Below are 26,192 nucleotides of genomic sequence, written 5' to 3'. Positions count from 1 at the left end.
CTATTACGTTTACTGTATATACTCACTTAAAAGTCGACCTTTCTTGACTGAAAATTTTAATCATGAAGAGCAGGGGTTGTCTTATAAACACGACATACAAAAAATAATATAGTTGAAATGTTGGAACTTTGAGCCTTTGGCAGTATATACAAATATTGTGAATTCAAATATTTTCACATTTTTAAGGCCACTATTCCCATTGAGAAATGCGTATATGGTAGACGCTGTTTTTCCATTTCATGACAGTATTCATTACACAATACTTGTATCTTGAGTTATTTGGATTTTAATAATTCAAAACTTTTACTGGTAAATTTTAAATACTCCCCACCACAAATATGTGTCCATCAATGTTCTTTACCATGGAGGTGCAAGTCGTAACAACCTCTATTTGTATTCATAATAGTGTTTTACTGCATAAACACTGTAGATGTAAAAAAAGAATCTGATTTAATTTATATTTTCCTTTTCAATAAACTAGATTTTTAATTTGCAAGTGATATTTCCCCCAGGTTTTCTGCCAGTCAAGTGCACATGACCCGATATGCCCTTGACTTGTAAAGGCATCACACACTTGTTTTCATGCTGAGAATCTTTAAAATGAGCTGCAAATTTAGTACATGTACTTGGTCAGTGCCATGTTGAGTTCTACATCTTCCAGTGAATCTTTGACTTTAATGTCTTTTAGCACATAAAGGCAGCACCCTCCTTATATTGTCATGTGGCAACCCTTTGATCAAGCAGCAAGTCTGATACTTGCTCAGTGCCAAGTAACAGAGGCTGGATATTCGAACTTCCTGTGACTGTATGATCAAAGTGTTCCTTACAGAATCCAAGCTCAGTCTCTACAAAAGCACTCACATATGACAGTGAAGACAAGGTAATGAACTTGGACAATATATGATGACAAGACTATGATGATTTATAATGACTGGACGAAAATGGAGGATTTAAAATGAGGCTTAATTCTTGACCTTTGTACCAGATGAGATTAGATAGTGACATCTATAGGATACTGTAAATAAAACAAATATGCTCTTAACTTCACTGTTTATTTGTGAAATGAGTAGAATTAACATACAATGGGATATTGTGAATTGTATTATTCTGAACAGGTATGTGACCTATAATTGAAATCATGGTTTTGTTATATAAATCGATTTAAAATGTCAAGCATTATGGATCTTAATGGATTTAATTAGGAGAAAATTTGCCAATTTATTTATGACAAGTTCCACTCAGTAATATAACTGCATTTTACATTTTACATTGGTTGTGTGATTCTCCATCCATCCATTAATTCCATCTATCCATCCAGTTGGGTTTTGTTTTTCCAATGTGCAACTCTGACTCATTGATGATGAATCACCTCTACAGAAAGATCTGACTTGCAAAATACACCCAGACATATAGGCTGGTCAATGAGAAATTAGCTTTATGTAGCCCTAAAATGGTAGGGGGGTGGGGGTGTTCGGCTTGTAGTAAAATCTTGCAAACAAGTATATATGGTATATGGCTCCTTTATAGAAACAACAACATTAATGTGAAACTATCAAGGAAACTACTGGAACATTTATGCAGCTCCATTATGGAAACTACAATTATACAGCACCATAACAGAACCTACAACATTTATATGGCTATACTATGGAACTACTACATTTACGCAGCTCCATTATGGAAACTACTACATTTATATGTAACCATTATGGAAACTACTACACTTACGTTGAAACATGGAAACTACTGCATTTATATGTAACCATTATGGAAAATACTACACTTACGCTGAAACATGGAAACTACTGCATTTATATGGAACCATTATGGAAACTACTACACTTATGTGGAAACATTATGGAAACTACTGCATTTACATGGAACCATTATCGAAACTATTACAAATATATGGCTCCATTATGGAAACTACTACATATAAAAACATCATTTTGGAAATTGCTTCATAGTGGAAACTACTCTATTTATACCTCTCCATTACGTAAACTATTACATACACGTGGCTTCATTATGGAAATTACTACATTTAAATCACTCCATTACAGAAACTGGGGCCTCTAGAGGTCGCGTGGTCTAAAGCTCTCTCCGTTACTGATCACTGCCATCTCACCTCTGTCTGCGTGGGTTCAAGTCTCGGATTCTACCAAATTAATGTGGGTATGTGAGAAAACTTGCCAGAAGCTTCTCGTGGGTCGGTGGTTCTTTCCAGGGTTTCCCCAGGTTCTTCCTCCACCAATAATACTAGCCGCCATGTATAGCCTATCTTGTGCTGAAAAACATGTTAAACCCTACAACAACAACAACAATTATAGAAACTACTATATTTAAACTGCTCCATTGTAGAAACAATTTAAACCAAATTGTTCAAAATCTAACATGTTTACCTGACAGAATTTAGTAATTATTTTCAACAAATCTGTGACCTTCATTCTTTTGAACACAACATTTAATATACCACCACGCAGAGCCTGGTTCTGTGGCTCACAAAATAATTACATGGAACCAAACAGAATATATCCTCAATATGTAATTTAACAATGACATGTACAGCACTTTTTTTTACACAAAGAGATTACTGTACACTGTTCATTGTTCATACAGACATTTCAAGTTTTCAAAGACAAAATTTAATTTTCATTACACTATATTGAATTGGATCTAAACTAAAGAAGAAAATTAAAAATAAAGAACAATATTAAAAATAATATACAGTCGAAAATGTTTTAAAATTTAAGTTTTTTGTTTTAAGACAAGTGCTCTGGAATATATTTTTGTTTAACTAGACTAAGGAGAATGTTACTGGAGCATTGGGATTATGTCTGCAATCATCTAATCTACATCAATTGAAGTAAACAGTTTTATTAGTACGAGTTTCTGACTCTTTTTCATGCATAAGCATACAATATTATAAATTCATTTCCACTTGATATTTCATACCTTTTGTGCTTGTCACTCCCATTAAGAGACTTCAGAGTTCTTTCACTCATTGATCCAAGATCAGACTTCAGAGCTCTTTCAATCATTGATCCATGATCAGACTTCAGAGCTCTTTCAATCGTTGATCCAAGATCAGACTTCAGGGCTCTTTCAATCATTGATCCAAGATCAGACTTCAGAGCTCTTTCACTCATTGATCCATGATCAGACTTCAGAGCTATTTCACTCATTGATCCAAGATCAGACTTCAGAGCTCTTTCAAACATTGATCCATGATCAGACTTCAGAGCTCTTTCACTTATATATCCAAGATCAGACTTCTGAGCTCTTTCACTCATTAATCCAAAATCAGATTTCGGAGCTCTTTCAATCATTGTTCCAAGATCAGACTTCAGAGCTCTTTCAATTATGATCCAAGATCAGACTTCAGAGCACTTTCAATCATTAATCCAAGATCAGACTTCAGAGCTCTTTCACTCATTGATCCAAGATCAGACTTCAGAGCTCTTTCAATCATTGATCCATGATCAGACTTCAGAGCTCTTTCACTCATTAATTAAAGATCAGACTTCAGAGCTCTTTCACTCACTGATCCAAGATCAGACTTCAGAGCACTTTTGCTAACTGATCCAAGATCAATTTCATTTAGACAGATGCAACACACAGCTCTTCATCACATACCCATTTAATCTTACATAGCTGATTCAAATTCCATACAAACGTTCAATTTATTATTCTGTATTACACACCTAAAGTTCTGTATCATACTTCCAGCCTGGAATTACTTGTAAAACTTAAAATATTCAATAACAGCCCACTTATAAAATACTAGGAATTATTTATCAATACACATTTTAAATTATTCCAAAATGTCAGCACACATTTATAATTTTAAGAAATGCAGTCATATTAGGCAAAAGAGACGCTTTTGCTGCTGTGGATAATCAGGATGGGTGTACTGTAAGTAGTAACAAGGACTTTATCTGTATTTTAAGGTATCTACCACCCAGAAATTAGTGGATGCTGACAACATTGTTTTGGACAGAATGTTCGACAACAAGTTCTCAGATGAAGCTGGTGTGCAAAGTGATGCCAAACATTATATGTGTGTGTGTGTGTGAGAGAGAGAGAGAGAGAGAGATATTCTGAAATCTTGTAAAGTTTTAAAACTCCAGACAAAATAAGAGTGACTCAGGGAAACAAGTCAAGATAAACATATGATTAAAAGTCACGGTAACTACAGCTACAGCATATGAAATGAGTTTGCTAATTGCAAAAAAGTGATAAATTCTGGGTGCAACAACCTTAAACAAAAAAGGTCTAAGAAAACAACAAACAAAAACTTCTCAACCATGCACCCACAAGTTTGTTCCCAGCTACAGCAGTGATGACAGGAGAGACAAGCTATAAATATGAATCATTTAAAATTCCAAACTTATCCAAAGTCAATTTCAGCTTCAGAGTTTCAAGAATATGGTCTGTAATTTTTTATAAATATTTTTTTTTACAAACAAGTGGAAGAGCTCTCAATTTGTATATTAATATATCTGAGGATTCAAATTTGTTTATCATGTTATGAATCTATGATCATAAACTATGTAACAGAAATAGTGAAAAGCAACATGTTTTGTAAAATTAAAAAAATAATGTATTCCACTAAAAGGTGAAAATTTAAAAAGAACTTACAGCTTTGTGAATTAAATCCCAAATAGTCCTTAAAGTTCTATCACAAGTCTAAAAATAGAGAGTATACTGAATGAATTCCAGCAGTGTTCCAAAAGAACTGTGATTTTGAATGTGCTGATTAGCCAATAGCCTGGAACAGTGTTTATGTGCTAACAGTCTTGATGTATCACACTGATATAATCCAGAATGTCTTGAATAAATTCACAATAATCCCAAAATAATGATTTTGTTCGAAAATAAAAAAGAGCACTTTTTGAGAAAAAATCAGAAAAATATTGTTTGAATTTTATTGTTTAAAATATTAAAATGAATATTAAAAATCTAGTCTGCATCATAGAACAAGACTAAATCTTTGTTTTCTTAAAAAAAATGTTTTAAAAAGCATGCTTAACTTATCACCTTTAATGCATCAGTAATTTATTGCATCAAAAGAAAACATAGAGTTTGAAAGTAATGTAAATTAATAAGTTTTCTGTATAAAACTAAATGTATTTAATTATTATTAGACTGTGTCCTGAAATCTGCCTTGAAGCAGAGTATTCAGCAAGCATGTTTCAGGAGATCATCTACTGATCCAAAACCTATGCTCCATTTGAGAAGGAAAAATAAAATCTACATGCTTATGACTGCAGTTTAAATTCATTCATATGCCTCATACAACATTTTAAAAAATTCAAAGCAAGAGCAAATCACCATATCTGCAACTGCACATTACAAATTTAGACTTAGCCTTGGTTACAGGCTGATTTTTTTAGATGGTTGAACAATATCTTTCTCAAATTCTCTAATTAATTATTTTAAAGTCTACATTAAAAAACTGAAAAGAATGTGTGAATTAAAAAGGACATATGAAACGAATACAAAACCACCAAAGTGTTTTGCTTCGAGTTGGGCGAAAGAACTTGTTTGATATGGTGTAGGAGTATGTGTCCTGGCCTGAAGGCCTTGACACATACTTACACCATATCAAATTCATTCTTTCAATGACAGCTCCGGCAGCCCAGTGGTTAGAGCATCCATCTCTTTCATGGGACATCACGAGTATGAACCCCAGCCTAGTCATAATAAAGACTTATAGTAAAAATGGTACTAAAAGCTGGCTCGCTAGGTGGAACAATTGGAACAAAACTCACATAGTTTTGTCTAAATAGTCCCCATAGCTATGGCAATCATTTAACTTTATTATAGTTTTATTTCTCAGCCATAACGGCCCAGTTAATACAGCATCTATTCATTTAAATGATGAGCAGGTTACAATCCTGAATATGGTCGAGTTCTAATCAACATTGTGATTGTAAGCATGTGTGTTTCTTTATAACAGTATGCCATCACAATGGAAACTACATATTGCTGATTAAAAGTTAATTTAAAAAAAAGTAAAAAGTTAAGCTAAAAGAAAAATTCTAGCTTTATTCTAGTTCAAAGTACAGACTCTGATTTTCAGTTTGCACTTCTTGTTCATGAGGCCTACAGTCATATACTGTCATATAATATTCCAGAGGTTCAGTCCTTAGCATACCAAACTTACTACTGAAAGAGTACGCATTTGAACCTACCATCAGACTAGTGAGGGTCAGCTACTATGGTGTGTCCATGAGTACGGCACTTTACTCTAACTGCCTCGGCACTAACATAATCTACACGTATTGATGTGCCCTAAAGCATCAAACCAAACCAAATCACACATTCACTTATAAGATGAAGTTGTGAGTTAGAGCATATCTCCACAATTCAATATTAGTTAGTTTACTTAACCAACAGATAAAATACTTAATGTGACGCCTGATTCTGCATACGTATCCTTACTAACAACTAATGCTTATAAAAGAATTATATTATAAGATGCTAAAATCTGAGTCACCCATTTTGCTAAACTCACTCTGCAAAAGATGAATTTATAATAGTTGATGCCTTTATTGCATTTCACAGTCCATGTCACTGAAAATCGCCTGTGGCAGTACTGCTGGACTGAAAACCACAAATACTGTACATCTGTTTTGTATTCATGGGGCAGCTATCTTTTAAAATATTATCAATTTATTTGACCAACCTCAATACCAGTTTATCTAATTCTTCATGCATGAGAAACTTACTTTAATACTAACAATAATCTAGAAAACAGACTCAACCTAAATAGAAGCACAAATGAATGGACCATGAAATATAGGTCACAATGACCTAAATTATACAGAAAATGAGCCAAATGCAAAGGTTAAACAAACTCAGTACTGTGAAATATGTCACTGACCTAATTTTCAGTATCCAGCATGAAACATCAAATACCAACTTTGTGAGCTAAAGTGTATGAGAAATTGACCTAAATATGACCCCTAATGACCCAAATATGACCCCTAATGACCCAAATATGACCCCTAATGACCCAAATATGACCCCTAATGCATGTGTTGTTGCCAGATAGATGCTAGAATTTCAATCTCGGCCAGAAAGTATCTGTAACTGAACATCCCACATACCTCTATCCTTTTGAAGGGCGCCATGTTTGCCCAGAGCCACGGGCTGCATGGCACTGGCAAGAATATTTGCCCTGCCAGAGCTGGGCCCAGGAGTGGGACCATTAATAACATTTGAAGTCCCATATCTCTGTTGATTGCGCCTAACTTCTCGAGGAGGCTTGGCAACACCATCCACATATGCAAGCTTTGTGGTCCTTACTGCAATGAGATAATGCAGATAAAAATGCAGATAAAAATATATAATATTACAACACTAATATTTTGTAGCTTATGCTAGCAATAAATAATAAATTATCTATAAAATGTCAGTTTAGAATTTAGCCTATGAGATGAAAGATTTATTAACAAATATAATACCAACTGTTTGCAGTGTAACACACTTTCTTAAACCATTCTGACAAGACAAATTTACTAGTACATTAAAAAATTAATGAAAAAAATTGTGACATCCAAAATGATAACATGCATAATTTAAAGAGTACTAGAACTTTTCATTCATGAGTGGATTTTATTGATTTTATTTAATAAATAGCAAACTATTTTCTAAATTGTCTCTCTGAGAATACTCACATGATCACATTAATATCAGGAAACAAGCACCACTACATTTCAAATTAAGCAATTTGGAAAGAGAAAAATGTTAGTCCTAACTGTTTATTACCAAATATGGGAACAAGCTCTTCCTAACCCTTCCCATTAACCTCCATTTACCAATGCTAATGGTTTGAAAGAATTGTGTTTAAAATTGTTAACTTGAACAGTAGCCCATATTTTTGTAAAATATTTATAAAACTTACTATGAGATCAAAACAGTCAATTGATCTATCTGCATGAATTCAAGGGCTGGAGAATCATTCTTACCTGGCACTTGGCTTGCAATAGACTTATTGATGTTGGTTCTGATGGACTCTAATTTTATGGTTCGTTCATCAAACTTCCTCTATAAAACAAAACAAAAAGGAAGAAGTTTATGATTATGCAATATCAACATTTCCAGCTTGATGGTGATACAGTCAAACCTGCCAATAGCAGCCACCTGTGGGGTATGCAGGTTCACTATACAGACTGGATTTTTTGAAGAAATACCATGCAATCAACACCAGAATTATTATTATTATTATTATTATTATTATTATTATAACATAAATTTACAATTTATGAATTATTATCAACAAATGTTCCATACAAGATTACTGTACCCTGCCCCTTCTTTAATACATCCTATATATTAATAATAACTGACACTTTAAAATCTTTATAAGGTACAACCTGGCAAAATGCTCATTTCACTACAAACTGAACATTTCTACAGGACTGTGAAATGAGGACTGACTCTTTGCTTTGGCAATTCAGGCTTTGGAACAGGTGTTTTCATTTCAAAACAATACCTGCATTAACCAATTCTTCAGCTCACAGAGATCAAAAGAGCTGGCTTGTGTAAAAGGTCTGTGTTGAATAGGGAATGAAAATAAACTTAAGGTTGTTATTGCTATTAACAACCAACTCTAATAAAACGGAATTAATATATATTCTTAAAGACTAGCTTTCTCATCACATACAAAAATTAATATTTCAAATAATACCTCTCACACTGTCACCAAAGACAACTCTCATTTATGCTGCGACTATATGACTAACTTTCCCACCATCCAGATAAAAATTGTTTCAATCCTCTACAAGAATAAAAAGCACCTCACTATAGAATGTGAATACCGACACTTCTGAGTTACACTGACAGTGTGACTGGAGCAAAGTGAGCAAAAGCTAAATAAGAAATGTTTAAACATCAATCCATATGTTATTTACAATGGGCGACTCATTTAGCCAAGGACAATTTTCTCTTAACCCCTTTTAAGTAAAGGATAACAATCTGCATAATCCAAAAAGATAATAGTAATTACCATTTTAGTATTATGGACACAAAATTATTTTGTATTACAGACAAAAACTTCCATCTGAGAACCAGTTCTTTCATATACTGTAAACCACGCCTTTGAAAAATAATCACTGGAAACATTTAAAATAAAGTGTGCTGTGATTTTCTGAAGTTTATAAATTCAGTCATGCTGAGATTTGGACAGTTTCTCCAGATAGTTGAATAATAATCTATTGTGGGAAGAATATATGAATTGTTGTTGTTGTAGGGTTTAACGTAATTTTTCAGCACAAGATAGGCAATACATGGTGGCCAGTATAAATGGTAGAGGAAGAATCTGGGAAAACCCCAGAAAGAACCACAGACCCATGAGAAGCTACTGGCAAGCTTTCTCACATACCCACATTTCCAAGACCAAGACTCAAACCAAGGCAGAGGTGAGACAGCAATGATCCATACCAGTAAGTGCTTTAGACCTATCTGGGCCCCAATATATGAACTGTATTATGTAGAATGCAAGCTTCTGATGATGAATATTCCTTTATTCTACCAAGTAGGATATTTTGCTGACCAAATGCCATGTTACAAAGGTGAACATCCTAGAGGGCTACTTAGAAACATGTCAGTGCAAAGGGATTCTGGCAATAATAAATGTGGGTGGCCACTGATGTGAAGCATCCTTCATGACAGGGACCAAAGTATATTAATTAAATTCAAACATTTCACATAATGCAATATTTTCACCAAACAAATAATACATGAGGTCAGCAAGTGTTTGTGTGTGTGATTTTGATGCTTAATGTAGCTTTAACAATTTTAGTCATATTGCTATGATGTCTACAGTGTGGCAGTTTATGATGACATCTAGCATTGCAACATCATGCTGTGGACATGTAGCATCATGTCCTACCAAGTCACATTATCCTGATACCAGGCTGACCAGTCCTAACACTAATCTCTTAATGCTGAGCACTAAGCGAGGCAACTGCAAGCACTATTTTTACAAGTCTCTTGTATGACTCAGCTTGGGTTAAAACCCATGACATCCCACATTCGATGTGGAAGTGGGCAAGAAGGTAATATCTCCCATGTGCAGTACTCTTAGTTGGGATTAAAATGGTCATACTGGGACTAATTCAAGACTGTCAAGTGAAAATGATAACCTGGTAATCCTAATGTGCTCAGTAACTAGAAACAAGACACTTTTTTTAAATTATACCAGATGCAATTCACAGCATAATTCCTTTTCAACTGTCATACTGCAGGTTCCTACCTTACATCACCACCTACACACAGGACCAGTCTGTCATACAGCCTAATTAAAGTGACCATAACTTTATTTCTGATGAATGAAATTGATATTGACATGATACCAAATTAACTTCCAATCCATCTAATCCTACATTCCATATGGTAGGCAAAACAAACTTCATTCTACATTTTGACATACAAATTATTCCTATCTTAGAAACAGCAACAAGAGTCCCCCAAAAATTCTAACACTCGACAGGGTAAAAATGTCCAGAAATTCAAGACCATTTCTTCCTCTTAACTGTTGAATGTTTAAACCATCTCTGATATTCTTCAGCAGTAACAAAATTTTCAAATTAGCTGTTGTGGAATCACTTGTGGTGCACATATTTGATGTCAGTTTGGAATCGTTTGTGGTGCACATATTTGATGTCAGTTTGGAATCGTTTGTGGTACACATATTTGATGTCAGTTTGGAATCGTTTGTGGTACACATATTTGATGTCAGTTTGGAATCGTTTGTGGTGCACATATTTGATGTCAGTTTGGAATCGCTTGTGATACACATGTTTGATGTCAGTTTGGAATCGCTTGTGGTACACATATTTGATGTCAGTTTGAAATCGCTTTATTTAGGACAAAGTGGACATCATCAGAATCCTTTTGATGAAAACCTCATGTCATAATGATCATGGATTCAACAAGATTTTTAAGACATCATGGCAGCCATACTGGATGTATGACTGGCACCATTTTCATTTACGACCAACTAGGCATCATAAGGAGTAGATATAACAACACTTCAAAATATGACTCCACTCAGCACTGTAGCAATAACAAGATTTTCAAAATGGCTGCTACAGTGGTCATACTGGAGATATGATCAGCACTATTTTCATTTAAGATCAACTGCACATCATAAGAAGTCTTCTGATGAAAACCCCACATCAATATGATTTTCTCTTCCGGTAGAGTTGTGATGAAAAGATCTATAAAAAGGCTGCCATAGTGACCATATTGGATGTCATATTGGCATCAGTTTATTTAGAACCAGCTCGACATCATTTCTTGAACAGTTTATGCAATGTTTTGTGCAATTCTTCATTTTACATTTTCAAATTTAATTGTCACCATATAGCCACTGTTGTGTTGATGTGCTATACAAATATCATTGTCTTATCTACAAATGGCTTCAGGTAAGTCATTTGACTCATCAAGGCAAACAACACTGAGTCAAAATCCAAACCTATGAGTCCTATTCATGCCAATGATCAGTCTTCAGTAGTTTAAAAAATAATTACATTGTTTAAATACACAACAAAAATATTAGTTACATAATGTGATTATAGCCAATAAGGCAATTCCCTTGCCAGAAGCATATGAACATTCTATATTTGTTTAAAATCATGATAATGGTTTCATGTCATCAGAAATAGTCTGAGCTCATATGACAAACCATTTATTGTTGGATACGTCAGTGCTTTCATCTGCCATTGCTGTCACAAATGACGAATTTTGCAGGTCGCTTATAAGACTATCCTCAACAATGTACCTCTGACCAGGTAGTAGCCAAGTCATACTGATCTGCAAAATTCTTCAAAATGCCAATGGCATCAATTTCTGCAGCCATTAAATCATGTATTAAATTAAGAAGAGATTTGTATTTTTTTTAAAAAGGATGTCTTCTACACTCAGCCAATGTACACACTTAAGTAGCATTTTCAATGCAATGTCTTATCTGGAAGAATGGATTTGTAGCCCTGCATTCAACTCTGCCTGGTGTTGTGGACCTTCAACCAGCAGTTTGTGTTATGGTTACCAAGCATGCCTTGCCAGTGTACTGTTCTGAAAGTTACTTTTTTTGTACATTTGGTCATGGAGCTTTTTTCAGCCTCTTTCATATGGCAAAACATAAAGGCATCTTCACTGCCATATTCTTCACTCAACTTAACTTCTTTTTGAAAACATAGCTAGCATATGTTTTCAACTATTGCTGCTCAAAATTTTACGTATTCTCTTACGAGTAACAATTACCTCATCTTAAGATGATGAAAGCTCCTATGGTTCAATAAAAATACTATTATCGACGGTCGTTGTACAAAAGTGGTCAAAATGATAATTTCGTTTGTTTCGGGTCTGTTTTAATTTTTGGCTTGGATGTCATTTTCAGTCGAATGCTGACAGTCTTGGAACAACACAAGGCATACACATGAGCAAGTGGAAATTGTTGCTTTGTTGCATGACAAGGATGCGGATAAAATAATAGTTTCTTGTGAGAATCAATCTAAAAATCAATTGTTTATTTACCACCTCTTTCTTGTGTGTGGTGATTATATGGTTATAACATCCTGTTGCTACAAATGGTGTGATAGTTACAGGTCATGTAAGATCAGCTCCAGGCTCCACACTCACTTGTAACCCTATGCATTATGATAACATCAGGGTAAGAAATTTACATGCGCGTTTTCCCTGTTTGGAAGAGTTGTAATCTAGCCAATAAAGTAGTTAGAGCAAACCTTTATTTTGTGTTAATCAGCAAAACATAATACTGGGGTGCATCAATTTAAATACTGGCAATGATTTTTAGACTAAACTTTCATTTGACTTTAATCAGCAAAAGATAAATTGGGGTGAGTCAGTTTATGTACCGTCGATGACTTTTGTGCATCAGATTGGAACAGTCTGTGTATTTAACGCACGATGCATGGGTAGATAGAACGCCGACACATACATCCATACATACATACAAGGGGCATAAAGAGTGTTTATGATAAAATGGATACAGAATACATGTTCTGGTATAGACAATGGGCAAGTAATGGATTGTTCTGGGCAAGTAGTGGATTGTTCTGGGCAAGTAATGGATTGTTCTGGGCAAGTAATGGATTGTTCTGGACAAGTAGGTTCCGATGGAATTTGTCCTCACCAGGTACAGCTCCCTCCATGTTTCCATCTCATCTGGCTCGGCTCCTCGAAAATCCTTTGTACAATGACTTTTCCACAAGACATCAGTATCCTCAAGAAAATGCTGAAAATGAACATAGAATTCAATCATACATTAATCTTAAAGCTGATAAAAGGCTATGAATTAGAAAGTAAATGTACTGGTGAGTGAAAACAGATGAAGTAAAAACTATCATGTTATGAACACATACAAAAAAAAATTTCAAAATCACACTTTAAAAATTCCTTCAGTTATTTGCAACCAAGTCATAGATTTTGAACAAGTTTATCATTTGTATTCACTATATAAGGTAAAGATGCTAATGGGTACCTGTTAATAACTCGGGTAATAAAATGAATTTTAAAAAAAGTATTCCAAGTTCTGAATGAGACACAAAAGAACTGTTACAGTTCAAGGCTTGTGTCATGTGTGCATTTATTCATCATCACAGGGGGCTGTATATCTGCCTAATAATACAAGGAAGGACATCTCTTTCTTTTCTCGCGCGACCTATTTAGGAATCAATGCTGATATTTAAAGCCAGACTGTCTTAACTGCGTGCCTGTCCAAGGTTCGTACGCCATTTTTCTCGCAAATTAAATGCACTTGTTTTGAGATTCTGATGACATTATCAAGGTCAATACCTTTCGGCGACAGTGATGGTAAATACTGATTAAGAAATATTCGATGAAATAAAATTTTAATATTTACTTCAATTCAAATAAAATAAAGCATAATATAAATGCTCAGTATAATTCATGCAAGTATTAGCTGTTCAAGTCAGGGCAGCTGTTCATGTTTGTTTACTGGACTCTCGTTTATTAGCGTAAACCCAAGACAGATATTTTTGTCATGGCAAAAGCAACACAAAATCATGGTTACCATAACACGCCCTTCTTATGTTAAGACAAAAATGAATGAAATGGACAACTATAAATGAAATCTGTCACTGAAATATTAAAATATAAGAAAAATTTTAATAAAAATTGAGTAAGTGAATAAATATGGTGTGTGTGTGTGATTTGGATTTTTAATGCAACTTTAACATTTTTCAGTGATATCGCTATGATGTCTGCAGTGTGGCAGTTTATAGTGATGTCTAGCACTGGGGCATCATGTCACAAACATATAGCATGATGTCCAACCCAGTCACATTGTCCTTACACCAAGCTGACCGGTCCTAACACCAACCTCTTAATGCTGAGCACCTAGTGAGGAATAAATATGGTAATGTTTGCATTAATTTTAATTGAAACAGTTCCCAAAAAATAGACAGGATTCTTGAATGGGAAACCACTTGTAACACATTCCACTTTGATACTACATAAGTAGCGGACCAGTCTAAATTGAAAATAAATGGCACCAGATATCATCAAAAAATAGTATGTATCAATGTGACTTTTGGGTGTTATATGACTGTAAAATTTTAGAAGTGAGGGATTTTGTCAAACTTAAAAACATGTTGCACCGGACCATTGTTAAGAGACAAACTATGGCAGGTTGATGGATGCTACAACAGTCATCATTTGTGGACTTTACAACTATTTGCAAAAGTTACTGTAGACATGTAGAAAAGTTAAAGTGAGTGTTATGCATAAATAACTTACCCATTTCTTTTGTGTCTATACTCTCGTATTAACTAATAATCCACATGGATTTAGCCAGTTTGTGACAAAATTGTTAAATGCAGATCCAGGTAAGTAGCAAAAATCAATGTGCCTTAAATTAAATATGTATGTTTTCCATATAGTTTTCTGTAATTATGGCATGTATTATACAGATTGTTCTGTTTATGCTTAGATCACACTTTTTCCATACTTATATTAGTAATAAATTACGCTTACACTACTCTTGCAGGTTGGCATGTATGAACCTACAACAAAGCAGTTCAGGTTCACATTCAATATAATTTCCATTTGATTGGGTACCTGGGTAACCGATCATTATGATTGATGTGTACCCAGTAGAAATTTCTGAAAATTTTGACATTTCTACTATTAGGTATGGGCCTTGCTTTGGATTCAAAATTTGTTCTTTAACTGTAGGGGGGGTGGGTGGGGGTAATGCAAGTCTTATTGACTCGGTTCTAGCTCTAAGACTAATTTTTACCGGGTGACTGGTATGGACCTCTTTTCAAAACAAGGGCCAAAAGTATCATCAATGTTATCAAAAGAAACTGTAGTTTTCCTAACTGACAGCCCTGTACCAAATTTGTCTAGGTCTTTCTAACTCTAAAGCCTCATAACAAATTTAGTTTGAATTTATGAAATCTTTTTAAAAGTTCTGAGTCAAAGAGCACCCTCAACTCCATAAAATTTTGCTGGAAATGATGAAAATTGAACTTGACCTATGGATTCTTAATGTAAAGTTTCATAACAGATATGATTTGAATCAATTAAGTCATTAATGAGCAGAAACAAAATTATGATGGGCAAAGTTCCAAGTCCGATCTCCATTAAATTATGATAGAGAGACATGAATACCAATCTGGCCTAGCTTTGGTTCGAGTCCATCAAGTATTTTTCAAGTGACTGGGCAGAAATGAAATTATGATGCAATAGAAAGGCAAATTTTCAAGTCAAACAGGGGTTATAACGGTGTTAAATTTTGTTGAGATAAGGTGAAAATTGAACCAAACCTACATATTAATGTAAAGCATTGCACCAAATTCGGGTTGAATCCAAAATCTTCTTCAAACGTTACTGGGCGGAAATAAAATTTGCAGTGGAATGGGATACGATGAGATGTGATGTTATGTGTATCGACTTGATGGAGTGAATGGACAAGTGTAACAATGTGTCCCCCTCCATAGACATCTGACATTTACATTATATTTCCCACAAAATTTCAGCCACATCAGACATCCTTCCATCATCCCTAATGTCAGGTTATATTACTCCCATGATGGCACCTTATATTACTTCATGTTATTTTACTTTTCCAAGTGAATGATCAGTAATTCAAAAAGGCATTTCACAACTCAAAATGAAACTAGCTTTTTAAAGTTAGATAATTTAAATTTTCATCTTTATAATAAATAAATTATTGCTTTCATTTGCTGTTAAATGAAAATCATCCATTACCACACGTGTCTTCTTAGCCTGGGCAGAGTCCTCGGGTAAAATGTCATGTTAACCTTGGACAGAGTTCTCAATTAAAATGTCATCGTGACCTCAGGCAGAGTCCTCAATTAAAATGCCATCATGACCTCGGGCAGAGTCCTCAATTAAAATGTCATCTTAACCTTGGACAGAGTCCTCAATTACAATGTCATTGTGACCTCGGGCAGAGTCCTCAATTAAAATGTCATCTTAACCTTGGACAGAGTCCTCAATTACAATGTCATTGTGACCTCGGGCAGAGTCCTTAATTAAAATGTCATCTTAACCTTGGACAGAGTCCTCAATTAAAATGTCATTGTGACCTAGGGCAAAGTCTTCAATTAAAATGTCATTGTGACCTTGGACAGAGTCCTCAATTAAAATGTCATCTTAACCTTGGGCAGAGTCCTTAGGTAAAATGTCTTAACATGTCATCTTAACCATAGGAAGAGTCCTCAGGTAACATAGCATACCACCATACCTGCTTTAAGTCCAGTCCAAATGCAAACTGCACAGATCGAGATCTGCCAGCTCGTACTGTGCAAGGAAATCTGCAGTTTGCTAGGAATAATAAGTAGAATAAAACAACATACACCCTGATCTGCCAGGGCATTATGTGACAGCAGATCCGGGTCTATGTTGCTTGCAGTTGGACTCAACTTAAAAGCAAGTAGATTTGGTATGTCTCAGTTGAAAAACTTGTGATATAGTCCCAAAACAAATATATAAATTGTATATTACTGACGGTCAGCTGCCTACAAACTCAAATTGTGATCTCACATGAAAAATGTGGAGCCCAATGGCCCCATCCAAGAAAAAAAGTGGGGACATTTAAAAAAAATTGTCATTAATTTATTTATTTCTGCAATATATATTTACTTTTCCAGCACTGCATACTTTATATCAGTGATTGTTGAGTCTGACTGACTAAAGCAAAGTTTGCTATTCCTTGTCACCCAAACAAACCATGGCAACAGCAAACAACAGGGATTAATAGCCTACTACTGTCTAATTCTGCAGAGTGATATTTGAGAAGCTCTTTAAATATTTTTTTTTTTGCCTTTTGTGGAAAGGCTGCCACATATGAATCCATATCCAATTATTGCAGCCAGGATAGTTTAAAATCAAATTCAAATTATTTTATGTTAGCATCTTAGACTGTGTGTTACAGACCATACAACATATTGACTTTCTGACAAATGTATATTTCCTTTGGAGAATGTGAGTCAAGAGTGATAAGGAAAATTGACAGAGAGACAGACAGACAGTTTCCTCACAGGGTTGTAGTCCTCCAGTGTATATAGTTGCTGTGGGGTACATCTATCCAGCACAGGTTTAAAAACACTGAATGGAATCCCTCCTACATAGTCAATGGCTGAAATGTAATAAAAACATTGAATGGAGTTCCTCCTATATAACCAATGGGTGAAATGTAATAAAAACATTGAATGGAGTCCCTCCTACATAGACAATGGGTGAAATGTAATAAAAACATTGAATGGAGTCCCTCCTACATAGCCAATGGGTGAAATGTAATAAAAACATTGAATGGAGTCCCTCCTACATAATTTAATAAAAAGAACTGAATGAAATCCCTCTTACAGAGTCAAAGTCTGAAATATAAAAACAATTATTAGAATCGATCCTACTCAGTCAATGGCTAAATGTAAAAATATTGAATGGAATCCCTCCTAAACAGCCAATGGCTGAAATGTAATATAATAACACTGAATGGAATCCATCTTACATAATAAATGAAATGTAATGTAAACACAGAATCCCTCCTACCTAGTCAAAAGATGAAATAAAATTCAATATGCGTAATACATACCCATACATACATGTACGCTATGTACAACAAGAACTACCAATTTATTTTTAAAAGACATGATGTGCCCCTCAAAGGAAATAACTCCATGACACCATAGCAACAACCAGAGACATTGCCAAAGGGCAAGAATGCTACATTAACATGTATAAGTAAGAAGTATATGATGTTACATATTCCAAACAGGGTGTAAATTCAGTGCAAAAAAGACAATAACCAAAAAGGTATCATACTTACTTTCCCGATGGCCTTATCCAAAATACATAATCCAAAAGTACTAGCGGTACAAGGTGTACGATGATGTAATATTCCAAATATATCTTAAACTTGATGAGGCTGTATGGAAATAATAATAATAATAATAATAATAATAATAATTCATAATTGCCCTCATCATTGTCCAAAAATGTCCTTGACCACAACAACAAAATCCAAATTAGAACCCAAATCAGAGCTGGTACTAAGAGATGGGAGGTGTATGTCATTTTATATTCTAAATCAGGGCTGGTACAAAGAGATGGGAGGTGTATGTCATTTTATATTCCAAATCAGGGCTGGTACTAAGAGATGGGAGGTGTACATCATGTAATATTCCAAACATAAAGTAAATATGTGAAAGGGTTGTGGAAATATAAGTGATGAAAACAAAACCCATAACAGAATGTAAACCCCAACCACCAATGCAATTCTTTACCTCATGGCCAGGAGAGGCACTGTGAGATGGGAGCATGTGGTGATATGACCTTCCAAATATGAATCAAATTATGTATAAGGTTATGGAGCTGTGAGTGCTGGAAAAATTTAAGTAACGATGTCCACTGACACAAACATACCCCTACACAAATGGACAGCCTAAATGTTAGAAGCCCCTGCCCTGAGTGCATAAAAATGGTATTATTCTAAGTGACCCAAATGAAGTTTCCAAAAGCAGGAATGGTACAAGGTTATACGTGAAAGTAACTGATCATCTTATATTCCAAAGGCTTAAATATAATAATAATAATAATAATTATCCTATTACTTGTCACCATGACAACACATTTACACACATGCAACACATTTACTCTCAGAATGGAACCAAACAGAAAACTGCAAGAAATATTTTCATTTTATTTTCATTATTTAAAAAATGGATTTAAAACAAGAAAGGCATACACCCATGTTTAGATAAAAAAAAATACAGGACACTTGGGAGCAATGGTGTGTGTGTGTGCAGCAATACTAGCTACTTTCATTGATACATGAGAATTATACTCTTTGTTTTACACAAATATTCAGATAACAGATGTTAACTGCCATTTTCGACAATAAAAAAAAGAGCAAAATACTGAGCTTACATTTATCAATTTTGACCAATTTTTAAAATATTAACCAAATAGAACCAGTCTGTTTTCTTCTCTATAAGAAGAGAACTGAGGACTCGCTAGGATCCACAATATTATGGTTCACAAGTTATCCATTCTAAAACCTATGGTACTTTATGATGCATGGCATATAAGGTAACACAAAACTTGCATTTGGGATATCAATGTAGTGCAAATATTATCTAAAATACAATAGTGGAATACAATGTCCTCTTTTGTAGAGATGATACCTTAAGACGAGACAGTCATGCTTAAAAAACCCTGAGAGGAACATTGTCCTATGTATTTACTCGCTTATAAATCAAGTCCAGTTGCAAACTGCATATACTCAGATTTGCCATCACATAATGCACTGGCAGAACTAGGTCTGTACAGTTTGTTAGGAGTATAGAGTAGAACAAACAGCACAGACCCTGATCTGCAGGCACATTATAGTACATCAGATTAGGATCTTTGTTGTTTGCAATCTGACTTGACTTATAAGCGATTATATACGGTAATCTGCCTAAGAGTCTGAGGAAGGTATACTTACCATCTATATTTTCAACAAGAACTCTGATGCATGAGTCATACAGGGATAACATCTCTGGAAGAAATAGAAATAACATTAGTAATTACATGTTAGACATTTGCAAACTCCAAAACAATACAATGACCAGTTATGGCTAAGTAGATCTGAAATAACCATCTTGTTCAAAATTAAGATTTTCATAACATTATACACAACTAGAAAAGTATTCATGAAAGACAGATATCCCACCACAGTGCCTGACATATACCTAAATGCAATAAATCTGGACAAACGAACAAATGTTACCATAACACCATTTTTGTTGTGATTTGAATTGGTCTATTTTGCTGTTTGGTAAAAGTATGACTTAAATGTGACTTAATTCAGTTTCTGCTGTACTTTTAAACAGTATAAAGTATATTCCACATAACTGTAGAAACACTGCCAAAAAAATAACTGCCACTTTTTATTCAGACATTTCAATCTGATTCAAGTCAGCAAGCATTTTTTTCTTTATTATTGGATTAAATGATCATGGTTGGGTATTTATTGATGTGTAAATTTTACCAAATCACTCACAAAGTAAATATTGATGTGTAAATTTTACCTAATCACTCACAAAGTAAATAAAGTCCAAAGGACTTTATGTAAACTTTGTGAGTGATAGGTAAAATTTACACATCGATAAATACCCAAACATGATCATTTAATCCTTATAATTCCAATTTACTTCCTCTCTAACATCAGATCAGCAGATCTGTTGTTGTTGTTGTAGGGTTTAACGCCATTTTTCAGCACACAATAGGCTCTACATGGCAGCCAGTATTAATGGTGGAGGAAGAACCCGGAAACCACCGGAAAGAATCACCGACCCACAAGAAGCTACTGGCAAGCTTTCTCACATACCCACCTTAGCCAAATCCGAGACTCGAACCCATGCAGACATAGGTGAGATGGCAGTGATCCGTAACGGAGAGCACTTTAGACCACTCGGCCACTCGCGGCCCCAATCAGCAGATTTAACCAACAAAACATTCACTTTTATGTACATTGAAGTTTTCTTTCATGAGCCTCTTAACTGTAGTAAAATACATCGCCCTATCTTCACTAGCCTAGATTCATCGATTCTTTATACAGTGATACAGGGTAGAATGTCATTACGGGTCATGCCAGTGATATACTGTTATGATCAATATTTTAATATATTAAAATGACTGTTACGATTAAACTAGGAATATTCGTTTTTTTAAAATTACGTTTGCGTATAGCACATGTTGTTACAGCAACGTCGTTGTTACATTCACACATTTCGATCTTTGAAAAGCAAAATTGTGTCCATTTTTAGTGACATCACTTGGCTGACATATGACCCTGACCTTTAATAACCGCTGCTATAACTTGTTGTCGAAGTAAAATGGAAAAATTTCCGAATACTGGCTTCTAAAGTCTGCCATATGCCTTCTTCGGTACAAGGGATGAGTGTTGGAGTGCAGGAAGGTCTGTGCAATTACATTGTTTTAACGTCTGATGGTCGATTTTAAGCTGTGGCTTGTCATTTTTGATCAAAAATCATAGGAGTGGGTGGGTGGGTGCTTGTTGTTATTATTGTTAGGGTGTAAAGCGTTGATATAAATAAAACTTCACATCATATGATCTGGTAACAGGGAACCAAAAGCGATGTGTAAAAAATGCCAGATCAGTATCACATGATCGTTTACATCCAATCAAAGCATAGGTAAACACAGTCAATTTATAAAAATTGGAATTAACTTTTTAAGATAAGTTTTATGATTTTTTTATGGTCCACAATGAAATATAATGTTGCAGAAAACATGGATAGGTTAGCATACATTCTGTTCTTGAAATCAATTTTTCTATTGATTCGGCACAGCATTTTGTAGTCCATAATATGAAATAGCAAGATATAAAAATGTCCTAAAATTTGTCTTGGTTGCATAATGACTCATCCCAAGCATGAATAAAATCTGATGCAGGGGTTTAGGAAATACGGCAAATAAATAAGAACTTAAGCCAAAGCCTCAACATAAATTTTGTATGACTGGTCATAAAATGCACAGATAACATATGATGTACATTCAAGAGGATTTTAATTATAACAGGAAAATTTCATAGTTCACCGGTAGGAATGAATCCGTAGGACAATGGATGAGGGGGAATTTTAGCAATATGTGTGCCTGTTCATAAAGTCTTCAAATTTACTGTTCATAGCAACCACGAAATCCATAAAAACTGGTACATCATTTAAAATAACTAAACCAAAATAATCTCAAATGGGCAGATAGAATCCACTTCCGAAATTGATTTAAGTGAAATTTACACCTGGCAAGAGTAGAGAATCTATGTTGGGGTTTTGCACCAAGACAAGGAAATTGGTTATGGGGTTATATTATTGGTCTCCCCACAAGGCGCAGACAAATAATGTGACCCATGTGACTGGGATTTCTTTATCATTGTAGAGATGCCAACATAGATGTTTCTCACCCAAAATTCAAATATAAATAAGCCCCATTTTTTAATTTAGTTAACCAATTCAATACATACAGTATTAAACAGGTACTATTACTGCCTCTTTTTTATACAGGCCATCAGGTCTTACCCTATTTTATGGAAACCTGAATGATTATCTAAGTAGAATCTAACACAGTTCAATATGCGCACCTGTCTGGTGGCTACAGTGGTTAGAGCATCTGCCTCAGATGCAGGAGGTCTCAAGTTCAAACCCCAACTAAAGCAAACCAAAGACTTATAAAAATGGTACATGTACTAGCAGCTGCCTCACTTGGCACTCAGCATTACGCAGATAGTATTAGGACTGGTTGATCTGGTGTCAGGATAATGTGACTGGGCAGGACATTATGCCGCATATCTGCGGTATGATGCACCAGTGCTAGACATCAATATAAACTGCCACACAGCAGTCATAATAGTGATATTACTCAAATTGTTAATGTTGTGCTAAAACTCAAAATTACACACTCAACACACTCAACAGCACTCTCCAGCAAGAATGAAATATGTCCATACACTCTGTACGTGCTGTAACTAATTCTTGTCAACAAAGAAATTTATCTTCTACCGTGACAAGCGAAATGGTATTTCTTAAAGCCTATCTACTCATCCATGAGAATTCAAAAAAACTCATTCCAAATTTTTTCTTTTATTTCCACTTTATTAAGTACCTTTTACAAAACTGTCTGAAATTCAAGTACCTGTCGTGCCAGTATGTTTCTTGCCAGAATAAACCGCTGTCCGAGAGTAGTGTTTTGTTCCAATCTGAGAAGTGTCAACTTCATCCACTGTAAAGAAAAATACATGTAAATAAAAATTCCAAATAAAACAATGCATTTTACATTTTGTAGAATTAAATTTTTTAATTGTGTGTTAAGGGAATGATGCTAAAACACTATTTCTCTGAAGATAAGCCAACAGGGCCTGCCAAACAGGATGGGTTTATTATTACAATGCTTATTTTAATAAAACTTGTCCAAAATATACTTCAAGTTTGGATTGGGCATGAATAAAAAACTTCCTCTTCAAACACAGCTTTGTGCCTTCAGTAAAGACCAAAGACCATTTTGGCAAATCAATCTCCACTTAAATTATCAACTCCATTGAAAACTAGTATCTAAAGACTTTGATTGGTATTTTATTTAGTTCCCAAAACACTACAGTGCACATCACACATAAGAAAAAACAAGGTTACCAACCATCTGGAGTATGCTGCTTGACTTCTACTTCCTTTAATCTCCATGGCCTGTAGTGAAGCTGGGGTTCTGCCAGGTATCCCTGAATGTCATTGTCACTGATTTTCACCTTAAAAGAAAAATAGTTTTTCCCATGTCTGAACATTTTGTTCGTTTGCACTGTCTATACAATACAGCAGATATTCACGTTATTGAGCTGCTTCTAAAAAATGTAAAATAAACCAAATTAATAATTTCTACCTCCAACAACATGAGAGTTCAGTCATTCTTTGACAAATAAATGAATGTCAACTTCTGCTGGAAGTAGGACTTTTAGCAGGCAATGGACTATGCAATGAACAAATAGACTCCATCTTTTCAAGTCCATGTTGAACAATCTTCTACATGGTATTAAATTAAAAGTCACTGTGACCTACAAAGGTTTTCACTGAAGGGTGTAGCTACATGAATGCTGGCAACAGTATGTGTGTGTGTGTGTGTGTGTGTGTGTGTGTGAGACTTGGATTTTTAACGTAGCTTTAACAATTTTTCCGTCATATCTCTACAATGTCTGCAGTGTGGCAGTTTTATAGTGATGTCTAGCACTGGGGCATCAAGCCACAGACATACAGCATGATGTCCCACCCAGTCACATTATCCTGACACCAGGCCAACCAGTCCTAACACTAGCCTCTTAATGCTGAGCACCAAGCGAGGCAGCTGTTAGTACCATTTTTGTAAGTCTCTGGTATGACTTGGCTGGGGTTCGAACCCACGACCTCCTGCATCCGAGGAGGATGCTCTAACCACTAGGCCACCGGAGCAGTCAACAGTGTCTGAGAAAAGGAGTCAAGTACAATTTAACATAGGTAACACAGATCACTGGACTATGACATTTAGATCACTGTGGCCTTGTTGTGACTGATGGGTGGAGTTGAGTTCATAACACAGGTAAAGATCATGATTGCTGGTAAATGCAGCTGACAAACAGCAAAATGCACAGGCTGGCCAAGGTGTTGACATCAGACAATGGATTGATGTAGAGAGATCATCAATCCAGTGGTTTTAATTGCTCTCTTTTCTGAATCACTTTGCCAGAAGGAAACACAAGGCAAACATGGGACTGAACGTGTTTAACTAATATTTTTCACATTCCTCATTTTCAATCCCAACACAAAAAGCATGGTATTTCTGGTTTCATACAATAGAAAAAAACAAGTACTTGTGCATACTGTGACAGATAATAGAAGAAAACAATAGTGCATACTGAGACACAAAAAATAGAAGATAATAATGACTGGTGCATCATTAAATAGTAATAGATGATCACATTTACTAGTGCATACCATGACAGAAAACAGAAGATAACATATGACTAGTGCAAAGTGATGCAGATAATAGAAGATAACAAGTACTACTGCATCATGATACGAATAGATAATATTTAGTAGTGCAGTGAGACAAATAGAACATACGAATACTGAGAAAGAATAACATTTTACTAGTGCATCATGAAATAGCTAATAGAGGATAATATTTACTAGTGCACACAGAGGCAAATAGACAATAACAAGTACTTTTGCATACTGAGGCAAAACACAGAAGTACTAGTGCTTTCTGAGATAGATAACAGAAGTCTGAAGATAACATTTTACAAGTGCATCATGATACAGCTAATAAAAGATAATATTAACTAGTTCACAGTGATACAAATGGTAGATAACATTTAATTGTGCACACTAAGACAGAACCCACAAGATAAATACAAGTACACTGTGAGACAGATAATAGAAGATAACATTTTACTAGTACACAGGACCACTCTCGAATGAGGGAGGTTGCAGATTTGAACCCCAGCTGATTCATATCAAAGACTTTGAAAAATGGTTCATGCAGCTGCCTTGCTAGGCGCTCGGCATTAAGAGGTTAGTATTAGGAATGGTCTGTCAGCCTGGTGTCAGAACAATGTGACTGGGTGGGACATCATGCTAAATGTCTGCGGCATGATGCCTCATTGCTAGACATCGCTATAAACTGCCACACTGCAGACATCGTAGCGATAAGACTGAAAAATTGTTAAAGCTACATAATAAATACAAATCACACACACACATACTAGAACAGTGAGAGAAAACAGAAGATAAGAGGTACTAGTGCACCATGAGACAGATAATAGAAGGTAACTACTAGTGCATACTGAGACAAAATACAGATGATAAGCACTAATGCATTGTGAGACAGATAAAAGAAGATAACATCCAACTAGAGCATCACGAGACAGATAATAGAAGATAATAATTATTAGTGCACAGTGAGACAGATAACAGAAACACCAAAATGATGAGGTACCTATTAGGTCAGATGTGGAATACTTCCAACTTAATTTCATCAGAAATGTTACATATTATTGTTCCAGATCCTGCTGTTAAATCTAGATTAATGATGCCAGTTTCCCTTGTGTGTGGAATCAATGATGCCAGTTTTCCTAGTGTGTGGAA

General features: G+C 35.0%; 1 protein-coding gene across 2 annotated transcripts in view; it reads right to left on the bottom strand.

Moving 5' to 3' along the window:
• The window catches only part of LOC149783143 (uncharacterized), a 50,990-nt gene that overhangs the window by 7,700 nt on the left and 17,098 nt on the right, over positions 1-26,192 (bottom strand). For both annotated transcript variants that reach the window (XR_016413559.1, XM_089931369.1), the window contains exons 4-10: positions 23,719-23,824; positions 23,221-23,307; positions 20,012-20,065; positions 17,565-17,662; positions 13,169-13,270; positions 7,977-8,055; positions 7,116-7,313 (exon numbers count right to left, since the gene is read on the bottom strand). Coding sequence is in view for 1 of the 2 variants with exons in the window: in XM_089931369.1 (XP_089787495.1) it covers positions 7,116-7,313; positions 7,977-8,055; positions 13,169-13,270; positions 17,565-17,662; positions 20,012-20,065; positions 23,221-23,307; positions 23,719-23,824 (724 nt within the window). In the remaining variant the exon portion in view is untranslated. The remainder of the gene's footprint in view (positions 1-7,115; positions 7,314-7,976; positions 8,056-13,168; positions 13,271-17,564; positions 17,663-20,011; positions 20,066-23,220; positions 23,308-23,718; positions 23,825-26,192) is intronic.

Source organism: Sinohyriopsis cumingii, chromosome 14 (assembly GCF_028554795.1).
Source record: "Sinohyriopsis cumingii isolate HCF-2022 chromosome 14, ASM2855479v2, whole genome shotgun sequence".
Classification (NCBI taxonomy): Eukaryota; Metazoa; Mollusca; class Bivalvia; order Unionida; family Unionidae; genus Sinohyriopsis; species Sinohyriopsis cumingii.
The sequence above is the reverse complement of the archived record's forward strand: the minus strand, read 5'-3'. Positions and strand labels throughout refer to the sequence as shown.